The sequence below is a fragment of the Haliotis asinina genome, chromosome 1 (assembly GCF_037392515.1).
Source record: "Haliotis asinina isolate JCU_RB_2024 chromosome 1, JCU_Hal_asi_v2, whole genome shotgun sequence".
In the NCBI taxonomy this organism is placed as follows: Eukaryota; Metazoa; Mollusca; class Gastropoda; order Lepetellida; family Haliotidae; genus Haliotis; species Haliotis asinina.
Window position 1 is genome coordinate 89789584 of NC_090280.1, and position 14076 is coordinate 89803659.

At 41.8% G+C, this 14076-nt stretch overlaps 2 protein-coding genes across 2 annotated transcripts; one reads left to right on the forward strand and one right to left on the reverse strand.

Annotated features, from left to right (window-relative positions):
* Positions 1 to 508: 508 nt before the first annotated feature.
* LOC137284066 (uncharacterized) lies at positions 509 to 8014 on the forward strand. Its single transcript, XM_067815733.1, has 6 exons — positions 509 to 599; positions 965 to 1147; positions 1796 to 1915; positions 5571 to 5684; positions 6831 to 7022; positions 7752 to 8014. Exons 1-6 carry the CDS (start codon positions 509 to 511, stop codon positions 8012 to 8014), a joined length of 963 nt encoding a protein of 320 aa, XP_067671834.1.
* A 1425-nt stretch (positions 8015 to 9439) lies between these two features.
* LOC137276935 (sedoheptulokinase-like) lies at positions 9440 to 13587 on the reverse strand. Its single transcript, XM_067808589.1, has 5 exons — positions 13260 to 13587; positions 11726 to 12023; positions 10845 to 11020; positions 10170 to 10304; positions 9440 to 9828 (listed from the first exon to the last, which is right to left on the reverse strand). The coding sequence occupies exons 1-5, from the start codon at positions 13585 to 13587 to the stop codon at positions 9440 to 9442; spliced, it is 1326 nt and encodes a 441-aa protein (XP_067664690.1).
* Between the last annotated feature and the right edge of the window lie 489 nt (positions 13588 to 14076).

Below are 14076 nucleotides of genomic sequence, written 5' to 3' on the forward strand. Positions count from 1 at the left end.
ACCGAATCTGGACCATACAATCCAGGAAGCAAGAGCATGAACCCCCTTGTACGTAACTGGGACACGATGGCATATGTCAACCAAATGAGCAAGTGTGACGAGAGTTTATTAGTCGCCTCTTATGGTAAACATTGGCTACTGAAAACTAGTTCTTCACATAGCTGGCATAAACAACCAATCAGCCACCCCACTGACATTGATTTACAGGTTGTCTGAATGCTCAGTGTTGTGGTTGTTCTGTGGCACTGACATCATTCAGTTTATTACGTGTTCACATTCACCTTTGGGATGATCAGCAAACACGTTTATCATATCTGTAAGGTGACAATATATTCCAGCGACAAAGCCAAAGCGTGGAACTGTTGTCTTGATTACTGAAATCTTCTTCATACAAACAATCAATACACAGTAAAGAATATCGTTGAAACACAAAACAGCATGGTTAACTCTGAATTATTTACTCCAATAGCGTGAAGGAAGTGGTTGAGAATGTGACTCAAAGATCTGTATGATGGAATGCCTGTCGGCCGTGTATGCTGTTCTCCCAGTTTTTCTTCTGCAATATATCTCGATTCCAGCCAATGCTTACAACAACACAGGTAAAGTTTTAGCATTTACTCATTATCAGTTATTTCAGGATCCTATGGCGACCTTTTTCAGTTGCCTAGACGTTGTATGTTACTTGGTCAACCAAACACAGGACCTTCTAACACTTCCCATGGTGCTACAGGACCTCCTAACAATTTCTATGGACAACTGTTGTTATCTCTGACTTGCATGTCATGTAGGAGCGTCAGAAAAGGGTTTCCTCAACACTTACAGCATGAAAGATCGGACTATACATTTTGATCACGGTATGCCGCTGAATATTTCAGTGTATCATGTAATTTCAAATCTCCAATTTAGAGGCGTTACATGGCTGTTACACATTGCATTTTGATACTCAATTTTCACATCTGTTCAGTCAATTCGACAACGTTGGAGTGTCCAGTAGAAGTGCCAGCTGGTTACATGAAGGTGGGAAGTTTGAAGTACAAGCACTCAGTGTATTTCTCCTGCATAGGATGCAATGGACAAGACACATGGGGAGACTCAGAATGTAAACAAGACGGCACCCGGGATGAAATTACATTCCCAAACTGTTCAGGTAGGCAAGTATACATACATATTCTCTGTAACATCTGCATAACTCATTTTGACTTTATTTCGTGACTTGCCATGCAATAAATGACCCTCTTTGCATACATGGCATAAATGGCACTCTTATCATACATATAAATGGAGTTGTGATATATTTCAGCAATGGATAAATGGGCAGAAGTACCAACAAGACATTTTTTACAGGACTCTGCAAGTAACTTATATCTGTAGGTCTGTATCAATGTAACAAAAGTGCATGGCGTTGTTGATTTTACCACTGACGTTAGATTAACGTATCATCTTGGGACACGCTTGAAGTATGACACCAACCGCTTCTCATTTGATCTCTTTTGATTTCAAAATGAGGAAATGATAAATGGCAGTTACATATATCCGCCGGGTACCGGTAGAGATCCATACAAAGGGCAGACACAGAAGCTGCAGTCACATTTCAAAGAAATAGCGGGGTACGCAATGGATTTCACATCTCTGCATACAGCAGGTTTTCCCAAATGTTCCTTAGAGATTAATGGAGTTATATTGGGATGTAGTGACATGCGTGTGAATATTACGAAAGACCAGTGAACGTCATGGGACTTTCAAGAACAGGAAAACCCAAAATGACAGCTACGATTATTTATCACTTCTGTTCCAGTTTCCTGTCTGAACAGTCACAAGTCGTGTCCAGCATTTTGGGCCACCAACTGTCTGTTCTACCCCCATGTGGACTGGACGAAATGTGGCCGGTCATGTGATACGCCAGCCCTCTGTCACAGTAGGTGACGGCAGTTTCTTCTCATTTATCTTCAAAGCACGTTTGATAGTTTAAGGTCAACAGTAAAATAGATACTTATGGTCCCAGAGAACCATAATATGAGTCAGGTAACCCAAACCCAGAACTATCTTCTGCCCGTGATACATCTTCTCGGGGCATCTCAAATGACTCAGTCTCACTTAAACGTTCCAGAAAGATCAGATGATAAGATCACATGAGGACATGGACGTGTCCGAAACCGTCCATTCTAGGGTACATAGCTAGTCGCCTTCGAAAAAGGTTCCGGGCAGATCCCCTATTAATCCACCTAAGAGATAGGTTCATCTCAACATATAGTGTAACTGTAGAGGACTATGAACAAACTATAACGAATTACCGTTGTTAATCTAGGACTTAGCACCATCGGCGTTCTGTTTGCAAGAGACATAGCTGAAACAGACAGATAATTTTAACTTCCGTCACTTTATCATTATTTTTCCCCTGAGGGGGATAAGACCACTGGAGGTTCTACTATCCTTACACGACGGGATGGTATTCACAGCTCTGTTACACTCAACAGTAATCTCCAAGCTGTTGCTTTGCGACTAACTCTGGGAGTTACATTGTGCTCTCTGTATGTTCTGCTTCCTTCAAGACTACAACAAACTGATCTTCAGTCACTCTATGACCAACTCCATGTCTTTGTATGGCTGACGTAAATGGTCAGAGCCCACTATGCTAAAGGTAAAATACTTGAAAATTTCAGTTCGAGTAATGACCAGTGCACATTTAACGATGACGGAAGCACCCATCTGCATCCTGCAAGTGGCACTTATTCTTATTTAGATTTATTTAGATTTGTCTCTTGCAGATTCTACCGTACTGAATGAATTTGATTGGTCTGCTCATAATGACTTTTGTGGAGGTAACCACTTCCCAACTATCCTCTCAGAAATTACTCCATCAGATTCTCCTTCGTGTACAAGATCGAACGTTTCGAAGGCTAACTGCTCTTTGTATCAAACTGTATGCGAAACAAAATATTTCAGTGATAAAAATGATCCCATTCAAACATTTCCTGACGTTTTAAATAAAATAGCTAATGAGTGCATACCAAAGTCCTCTGCGACTCCACTCGTACTCAGTGCAGAGGCGCGTCGTACCTTCAAACAAAACAAAGGACAATCTTCCAGAAATGATGTCTCCTAAGTTGATTCAAGCAGGCCAATGTCCAAGGTAGAGGTTTAAAATCTCCCGTACACCATCACCAAGATGGTGATAATCTAACTACTGATATGTCTAAAATTGCAAATAAAATTGGCGAAACACTTGCCAAAAATTCATCATCGACTGATTATATCCCGTTCCAAACACGATTATGACTTGATCGTATATAGTGGAGCCTGCAAAAGCAATCTTGATTGTGTCCATCATCAAGGTTTAAAACTTTGTCTTGGGTCTTTCAGAATTTCACTTATTGACAATCTCTACATTGAGGCCGATGAACCATCTCGTACACAACGCCGTATAAAATTGTCTTTACAATACATTACCAAATTATACTCTAATGAATCTAACCCTGCCCATAACTGCGTTTTCAATTCCCTTTATGTTGACTGATACAACAAGAAATCTTCTCTTGTTCTGCCTCCTGAGCACAGAATTAAACCATTTCTTTCTTCGGCCAGCATTGAGCTGGAAAATATAGCTCCTCGTCTTCTTTCTTCTCTTCCTTGGCAGTTGGTTAGGTCACAAGTCGACCTAACATTAACTACATTTAACAAATCAGAACCCCACGAATTACAGTATAAACATGAATATCATCAATTACAAAATTAATATAGCAATTACAAGTCATTATGTAAAGATTGGTCCAAGGACGGTGGGGCAGCGGCTTGTGCCATTGGATCCAGAACAATATCTTCTAGATTACGGATAGCAGCTCTATTTTCACAGCTGAAGCTGACGCTGATGCTATATTAACAGCTCTTGAATATGTCCAAAGACATCCCAAACATAAACAGTATATAATTTATTCAGACTCTCTTTCTTGTCTTCAGGCTATCAAAAACACATCTTGTAAACTTCCACGTTTAATAGAAATTATTGAATTATAAAATGATCTTGTTACTGGTCAATTACCAGACACGTAATGCAATAGAACCTTACATTGGTTACACCCACCAAGGTTGTCAGCCGAGATTTGAAGTGTCATCATCCGACGATGTCGTATTGGCTATACAAGGTATACTCATGCATACCTATTGAAAGGTGAATCCTCCGTTTTGTATCCCTGGTGATGAAAGAATCACGGTCAAGCATGTCTTGCTTGATAGTGTTGAATATTCCCTCACAAAGAATATTTTTTAGAAGCCCGAACTATGAAGAATCTTATTTAAATTGCATTTGTAAAAGAATTAGATTTATTAAATGAATTGTAAATAGATAAATTTTATAGTTTTGTAAGTTTGAATTAGTATCTTGGATTGTTTGTGACTGGGGGTTAAAGTACCGTAAACTTATTGCCCTAAAGATAGGGTATGTAAATCCCAAAACATTCCTACGTATATTTAGACTTCCCACCATTTTATTCGTGGAATAGGTATTGTTTTTAGTGTGTATTCTTATTTATGGCTAGATATGTCTAAACCGCTAACAGCTGGAGGGATGATGTAAATCCAGCTGGGGCCCATGCTGGAAGCTAATGTACTGTAAGTCCCCATGGTCCCTAGTATGGCGATCTACCTTCAGTTGTTGGCGGTCTATAGCCTGTTTTTATATTTTATTGTCCGAATAGTGCCATTAGTTTTCACTAGAATTGTTAGTGGCTGTACCCTCAAAGGGGGTTGAAGTATTATAAAACTATTGTCCTCCTGAGAGGGAACGTAAGTCCAAAAACATTCACAGTAAATTTAAACTTTCCACTGTTCTTAATCTTGGCATATTTGTATTGTTAATGTTTGGCTAGATATGTCTAAATTGCTAACAGCTGAGGGATGATATAAATCCAACTAGGGTCCATGCAGGTACTGTAAGTCCCCATGGTCGCGAGTATGGTGATCTACCTTCAGTTGTTGGTAATCTATAGCCCATTTTTATACCGTCTTGTCTGAATTTGCAATCCAATTTTAGAGATAGATGCTAGGTGTACTTATCAAGTACTGTGATAGTCTAGTTTATTTTACTGTCCTTCGTCGACAGGTTTATGTAAATGTACATTTATTCATGGCGAATTTACAACTTGTTAGTCATGATATGGCTGAAATATTGCCGACGTGACCATAAATTTTAACTCACTCACTCACTTAAGCTTCTAAACGTGTATAATGTACACTCGTCAAGTAATACACAATAAACAATTCATCAGAGCTTTAAATCCACAGTCGTTGCTCTTTCTTTGGTGCGTTCTACATAAAACACATAGTGATGGAAACGTCTGTGAGATAACAGTTCGTATATCAAATGGACATGTCGGGTGCATTCGAGCAGCAAATCGGGTTCGCGTGATCCTGGCAAAGTTACACTGGTTAGGCTCATCATCAACGAAAGGCACGTTTCTCCTTTTAGAAATGACAACGCCAGCGAGTACGACATATTCAAAGGATAGAAGTCGATAGAGTCACCCAATGTAATCGGCATTTAATATGTTTAGTATGCATACGAATTGTTGTTAAAGGAGAATCTGGAGAGTCGGACTGTCAATGCGGTTCGTATGCCAAGACAGGACGATGTGAAAAAGACGTCAACATCCGGGATATTGTGTGCCCTTATACCTGTTCTCTCAGAGCCAGTGAGTAGCCTTGGTTTCCGATATATATCAATGTCTTCTCCCTTAACGTAAAACTGAAACATGTAGGAGAAGGCGTTAACTGAGATATCACAACACACATTATAGATTATACAGGTGAATATTGTCTCATGTAAGTTATATCACCTGTAAATCTGCTTGGCGAAGATTGGTCATGTTATTTAATTGACCTTTTGTTTCCAGAACATTTCCAGTTTGCTTTAATGTACAAAAGAGGACAATGTTTCATTGGTTTTCGACAATCAAATGAAATGGCAGTCCCTCAAAACGTTTTCTAAAAGTGAAGAGCGAAATGTTATACAGTGTCTCAAACATAAACTCAAAAACTGCCAACCCTTGAGGAGGCTGGTTGGATCCAGGTTGATCTTCAGTAACACATACTTATCACAAGAGGCGAGTAACGGGATCTTGTGGTCAAGTTCGGCGACTGGGTTGACACAATTCACCATATCACAATTGTTAAGATCGATGCTCATGTTGTTAACGACTGGACTGTCTGGTCCAGAGTCGATTATTTACAGACTGCTGTCATATAAATGGAATATTCTGAGTGAGGTCCAAAACTAAACTCACTCAGTCAGTGCTAACCCACATCAGCACACTATCAGACATACATACTCATACTAACATTCAGACTCATACCCACACTAACATTCAAACCAAGCTCCTCCACCAATGATGACACACTTAGTCAAAGTCTCACCAAGGCCGAAGTCCCTCCCTCACCCATACTCACACGAACACGCGCACCTACGCTCATAGTCATATGCAAACCCTCAGTGGAAATCCTTACCCCAGTATTCACATTCTTATCCCCGTACCAACCAGTGATCACATACATGAGTGAGCGAGTGACTTTAGTTTCACGCCGCACTCAGCAATATTACAGCTATATGGCGGCGGTCTGTAAATAATCGAGTCCGGACCAGACAATCCAGTGATCAACAACATGAGCATCGATCTGCGCAATTGGGAACCGATGACGTGCCAACCAAGTCAGCAAGCCTGACCTCCCGATCCCGTTAGTCGCCTCATACGACAAGCATAGTCGCCTTTAATGGCAATCACATACATGAAAACTGGCACCCGAAAGATGTTTTTGTAGCCAGATCCTGTTAACATTTACAGATATAACCTGTGGCGATCCGAATCTTCTCTACTCTCATGCAGTAGCTTCCATTCAGACGCCCCACTGGATGGACACCATGTACTTCACATGCGAGCCAGGCTATATGAACATGGGCAGCAAAGGATGGGTGGGCTGTACCATTGAGGGAACGTTTCTTTCGCGATATAGTGTCAATGTGCCTCACTGTGTCCGTGAGTTATTCTTAGTGCTTCATTCTTAGAACTGCTGACAGTAGATTCATTCATGTATGTCTTCAGTAACGCCATGAAATCTGCCTGGCACAAGATGTCCCGCAACCTCCCTGAAAGAACGATCCTTTCGTCCCTGGCATGATGTTACATGTTCTCCAGGATTAATTACTAGACGTCCGTCTCGAAACAATTGCCTATTTTCACACTGTTTGCGATAGGCTTTGTACATTCCCCCTCCCCCACCCGTGCTTAAACTGTTCAAAATCAATAGTGAAGTGAAGTGTTCGGTAAGATACAAATTTTGTACACTGGTCAAGAGGAATTCACTGGTCATCAAAATGTGTTGATATACCTCTATGTTTGTATGTTCCCTGAGCCCGAAAACGTAAATGCTTTCTCCTTTGAGTGTATTATGTCACCTTACGGGGGAAACGCACGCGGTGCCATTTATACAAACGCACATGACCCCAAGAAGACTGCACCAATATAGTTTCAGCTGTTAGAAATACATCACTGTGTTCTTTGCAGTGATCTCACCGTGGTGTTAAATCCTTGCAAACACAGGGAGCCTGAAATCTAAAAGAAATCAACGTATACTTTTTGACCCCATAAAGTGACTTATCACTCAGTTCCTCAAATTACATTATAGTGGGCTATAACAATGTATTTTCCTGAAGTTTGTTTGATTTTCTCACTGATGATGATAAATAAAATAACACTGCATTTCAGCGGAAAAGAAATATGGCCTCTTCCGATACTCTCTACAGGCAATCAATCTGGAGATCAAAGAATCTTTCCCTGCTAAATCAGACATTTCTTGTGCTATTGCATGCAGAGAGTCGTCAGCGACTACCCACTTCATCTTTGAGAACAACACGTGTGACTTATACAAGCTCCCAAGATGGAGGTCGGGTGGAAAACGAATGTCTGGAAGGAAACTATGGCAGAAAGTATTACCAACAGAGTATTCTCTTGACTTTCACACCCCCTAAGGTGAATACACTTATAATCACCAGGGACATGTAAATTTTAAATCACCCGTTGATGTCCCTTGTCCAGTGTTGGATTTTGTAAAGAGTGTCACTAAGAGTTCACCGCTTCGTTGGGATGAACTGACAACCCAAAAGGGTATAAGTGATTGGATAGCTGGTTTAAGTTTGTGGAACTTTTTCATATCTGCTTGAGTGTCCCACCTCTTTTGCGTTAGATCGCTTTGCAATCGGAGTATGGAATGGAAGTGGTGTCACAGATGTGTTGAGCGCTATTTTGACAGCCAAATCGACCATATGAAACCAGATGTTCGATCTTGTCTGGGTGACCAAGAGAAGACGATGTCGTACTGGAATGTAGTGAGATCATTCTAAAAAGATTCAACAATTTCAATTAAAAGTGGACGTTTGCAAGAAATATTTTAATAGAAGACACGAAATGAGTCTGAATAGAATATATACTGCTTATATTTGAGGTGTTTATTTATACATTGCAAGATTGTTGATATGGCTGCACCAGCTGTGAAAATTGAGCTGGTAGTTGAGAAAGTATTGTTCTGGATCCAGTGATCCAACTGTGCCACCATCCTTGAATCCATCTGTAAATACGGACTTGTATGTATTATATTTACTTTTTGATTGATTAAATTCTCGTTCATATTATAATTCATTACTTAAGAGAGGATGTTTCAAAGAAAGATTTCTTAAATAACTTGAAGGCACGAAAATGATTTTGAATAGACTACACATTGTGTATATGTAGGGTGTTTGACTAACATAGTAGAACATAAGTCTCTGCCTCACCATAGCCGCAGTTCTTGTGATTAATTTGGGAATGTATTACGTATGTCATTCTTGATTTAACATGTTAAATAAAAAGAAGCATGGCGGTGAAGCCTTGAAAACGGTCGAAGGCAATACAAGACTGTGTTCATCGTTTTCTGTTTTTGGTGAACATTTGCCGGAATATTGAATGTATGGCTTACAAATAATACGGTTTTGGTGCGACGGCAGTGTATGATTCAACAATCAGGTTTCATGGCGAAATTTCAACAAGTGCACAAACACTTTTTAGGCAATGTAGTGGCATAGAGCTGAGACTAACGTAACACAGAGGAGTATATATTACACATCGGGTAATTATACAGTATTAGTGGTGGTACAAAGACACAAGCCTAGATTCTTCATGGAATCGAACATATGTGGCACTAAAGAAAAGATTATCTTCAACCTGCAGACTTTTTCTCACTAATAATGGGCGATGGGGTAGCCAAGTGGTAAAAGCGTTCGCTCATGACGCCGAAGACCCGGGTTCGTTTCTACACATGCGTACTGTGTGAAGTCCATTTCTGGTGTCCCATGTCGTGATTTTGCTGAACTATTACTAAAGCCACCTGACCACCCTCAGGTTCACTCACTACTATTTCACTACTTCACCACAAGGGCAGCTCCAACAGCAGAACTACACTCAGTGTCATGAACAACAATGGTGACGTCGTACAACTCGCGAAGGCGTTCGATGATGGATGGTATACTTGCTGCAACCTGGCCAACAGTGTGTATAGTTGTGATTCCTCTCTCCTTGAGATACTTAGGATCCATGCGACTGCTGATTTCATCTACAACGCCGAAGCAGAGCGACTTGAAAAACTGACCCAAGGTTATGTTGTCGGTAGTTATCCCCCTTACGCTGCAGGAAGGTGAAGGTTGGACATATGATCCGAACAGTGTGGGGTCTATTTCTAGGTCGGTGTTTTCTGCATCCAATGCGAGCTGAGGCAGTTTTTTCCATATGGTATTCTCATCGATGGTTACACCTGGAAACGTAAAATTGTTTTTCAATGTTTTTATACATCAAATGTATCAGGATAGCACAAAATAAGACGATCACGTCAGAATTAGGCTGACCACTTTGTACCCATGTGGTAATTGAACCCTGACAGGAACTTATTTACACACGAACGACGAACGCTGTTTAATTGTGTGAATTCTGACCATGGATTCACATGGACTCAACACATGCCAGTACTGAGAGTCCCTTCCATGATATCATACCGAATCTGTATAATCAGATCATCATAACAACCTAAATCCTGAAACCAGCTGCAAATCATCCTGACAAAGCACTCCAAGACATTGCCCCCGTCCAGCCCATTACATGACGCATAGAGTCCTCCGTGGAAGTAGGGCTGATATTCCAGGGTTGGGGGCGTGTCTGGAGGACGCTTGCTTGGGTCGAAGTCGGGGTCTGTGATGACATAGCCAAGTTGAGAAGACGTTCCGATATAGAACACTAGAAAATGAAAAGTTTTCATGAAAGAAACCAAGATTTAGCTCATTTGGCAGGAGTCACTCAACAAGAGTTCAGATCCAACGCAACATATCCAAGGCGTGAGTGGTAGCCAAATGGGTTGGGTAGTCCAGTTCGGTGCCAATGTTAAATGTTGATATATTGTTGGTTATTAGTGTTGTGTTAGTAACGTTTATTCCATAACTTTGGTACTGAATGAGCATGCCTTTAAAAATCTTCGATTAATATAATGGTGTGAAGCAAAAGAAATGGGAATTAACTTCTGTAACCAAGAGTGGAATCGAACCCAGGTCCTCTGTGAGACTAGCGAGCGTAAGCAATAACCTACCTATCACATTCAGCCATACTGTAACACACAGGCTAACATGATTTGTGCAGAAATATTTTCTGCACATGAGGCCAAAACATATACATTTGAAACTGGAAGCAGATACGTATTAAAGAGAATTACTTCAGTAGGAAAACACAGGCTATATAATAATATTTAGGACATACAGAAGTAATTATCTTCCTTTGCCTCACCTGCATCGTGCTTGCCGGGTCGTACAGAGTGGACTGCGCACTGGGTGTCCATCGTACCCACATACACTGGCACTCCCTCCTGTATTTGGCCCCAGGGTCGGGACAGGTGCCCGACTACAGTACCGCTCGGAACAAGCGAGGGTAGCATGTGAATAGGAAATCCGGCTTGGGCTAATCTGAAATACACCGTGTCAAGAGATTTTGTGTGTGTTGAACAACTTAATCTGACGTAAAGTCAAGGAGTCAGTGAAATAGGGGTGCCGTGGCTGATGATGGTTCTGTACACTGTAACCATATGTGGAATCGAACCCGGGCCTTCGGCGTTACGTGCGAACGATTTAACCACTGGGCTACCCCACCGCAGGACTAAGATGTTTCTTATTGAAGAGCTCGAGATAATCGTTTCTTTAGTATTATGTATGATCTGTTTTGGTTAGAATGTAGACTTGTGGTGGCTTTTTACTATCACATATACTGTCGAGAATTACCCAACATGCATATGAACGTATGTTAACGATCCATCCATCTGCATGCATAAATGCATGTTATGAAAAAGTCCTAACGACAATACTTGTTTCAAAAATGTTGTCACTGTTTGTAGATATACTTCTTGAGCTTTAACAATCAGGGATAGTTCTCGTTTCATTTTTCAGAAACAGTGAAGATTCGGACAAAATGTTGGCTTTCCCAGGAAAGATCCCTTGCCAACCGCACGAATATAAAAAGGGGAAAACGAACTGAAACAACAACAGTTGCACGCTATTAGTTACACACACGCATGCACGCACGCACGCACGCACGCACGCACGCACGCACGCACGCACGCGCGTACACATACACACACGTCCAAATCGTGTCATATACATAACATTTTTACTCACATGTCTGTGTTCCAGGACAAAGATCTTGTGTTGAAATATCCAAAGTTATAGGCCAGTAGCTCAGATGTTATAGATGTCTTGTTATTACACAAGCCAGCAACCACGTAATCGACTATCGTCCCCGCGCAGTCGTAGCCTTTCTCCTGTATCAGTCCAGGCCGATGCTTTAGTATCCACTGCAGCGTGACCCAGCCCATGCCTACTTTGATTGGTATTGTGGAGTCTGGTGTTGGCAGGGACGACAAAAACTCGGGCGTACAGCGTCTGTCCATCCAACTATACAAGTTGCTGCAACTGCCTGGATCGAAATGGAATTTGCTACGTCTTCGTCAGTGCACAATGCCCTTGTGAGTGAGTGAATGAGTGAGTTGACCCTTTAGCAATATTCCAGCCATATGGCTGCGGTCTGTAAATAATCGAGTCTGGACCAGAAAATCCAGTGACCAACAACATGAGCATCGATCTGCGCAACTGGGTACCGATGACATGTGTCAACCAAGTCAGTGAGCCCGACCTGCCGATCCCGTTAGTCGCCTCTAACGAAAAGCCTAGTCGCCTTTTATGGCATGTGTGGGTTGCTGAAGGTCTATTCTACCCCGGTCCTTCAAGGGTCCCCTTCTTTGGATGTGGTAAGATGAAACGTATCTTACATTTGGTATTCTCTTTGTTAGTAAAGTACAAGTTCAAGTGTTAATTTGGTAGAGGCTATTCTGACATTTGTGCCTGTCACAGTCGCAGGGTAAGACACTTAATCCTACCACACAAATCATCGATCCAAACAGTTTGCAGAAACTATTTTTGTAAAGTTATGCAAATATATTTTGCGGAATCCGTGAAGATCCGGGTTGTAATTGGTCTTATGGAGCCCATGCTTGTTGGGCAGACTAACGGGATCGGGAGGTCATGGTCTCTCTCGTTGCTGTATGTCCCAATCAAAGCTCATGATGCCAGTTGTTGGATAGTCTGGTGCAGACTCGCTTATTTACATGTAGCGGGAATATCGCTGAATGGTGCATTAAACAACAAAAAGTTTTGAGTTTAGTTCCTTCACATCATCTCCAAAGATGTATGGCGAATAACGCTCTGTATCACTCCGAAGAACCATATAATGTTTCGACCAGCATCAAACACTGGCCAGAAGACCCGACTGATGAATAGCGGGTGGATGGAACCTATTTGTCATCCTGTCAATAAAAGTACTTTTGCGCAGTAGGAGCCACAACACTGCCTATATCTCTAGACATGGTGTGCTCCTTCAATAAATTACGCTGAGAAAATACCTAAGTGCTTCAATGTTTTGGACAAGATAAGGATATGAAGTCCCAAACGATTGGGAATACTCCAAGACCATCCCGGGGTTTTAGGATAGCCTAATGGTTAAAACCATCGCTCGTCACACTGAACACCCATGTTCAATTCCCACAATATTCAGATACAATTTGCGAAGATCATTTCCGTTATTGCCAGAATATTGCTCAAGAGGCGTAAAACCATACTCGCTCACTCACACAGGACCGCCTCAGAGATACTTGACCTGCAGTCAGTTGCCCGGTTTCCTGGTGGATGTCACACCCGAGCCCCCCGGGCCACATGATGAGTCCTGTTCCTTGCCCCGTCACGGCGATCCCCGCCACCCTCATCTGCTGGCTGCTGGGCAACTTCAGCATACACTCCTCCAGGATGCTGAGGATGGTCGCCGGAGACTGCTCAAACCCGACGCAACCCACATCGCTCTCCACATGTGCATTGGAGGGAAGGGACACTTCGAACTCCTGTTGCTCAGTAACGATGTCTATCAAACTCAGTTTGACGTATGATGTTCCAAGGTCGATGCCTAGGGCTAGGCGTCGGTCTAGAGTCATTGCAGAAAAAGGCGATAGCCTTGTCGTGGGTTGAATATTTGTCTGACGAATGGTCTTCAGTTATATTTCAGCACAGTGCTTACTCTCTGTCGTATTTCCTGATCCTATACAACATACGTTTCTGCAGTCATTACCTATTTCGTGTCAGAAACCATATATTGATTCAGAGCAATGATTGACAAAAACAGTAGCCTCTGATCAGTCTGATCTTGTACTCAGCTACAGATGTCCAGTCAAATGAGTGATATTCACCTGTCTGTCCTTCCGTGCAGTTGTATACCTGATCCTAAACTACACACGCTTCCAAAGTCATTGTATATTTCATGTCACGAAATCAGGAATGGGAGCGATGGTGGACACAAACTATAGCTTCTGAATTCAGCCGGTGACGCCGTAAAACCGCCAACACCATACCCTACGCCACTCATGCTAAAATATAACTGAACTTTACAATATCAGTTAGATCTCATGATGCCGCTAACTGATCAC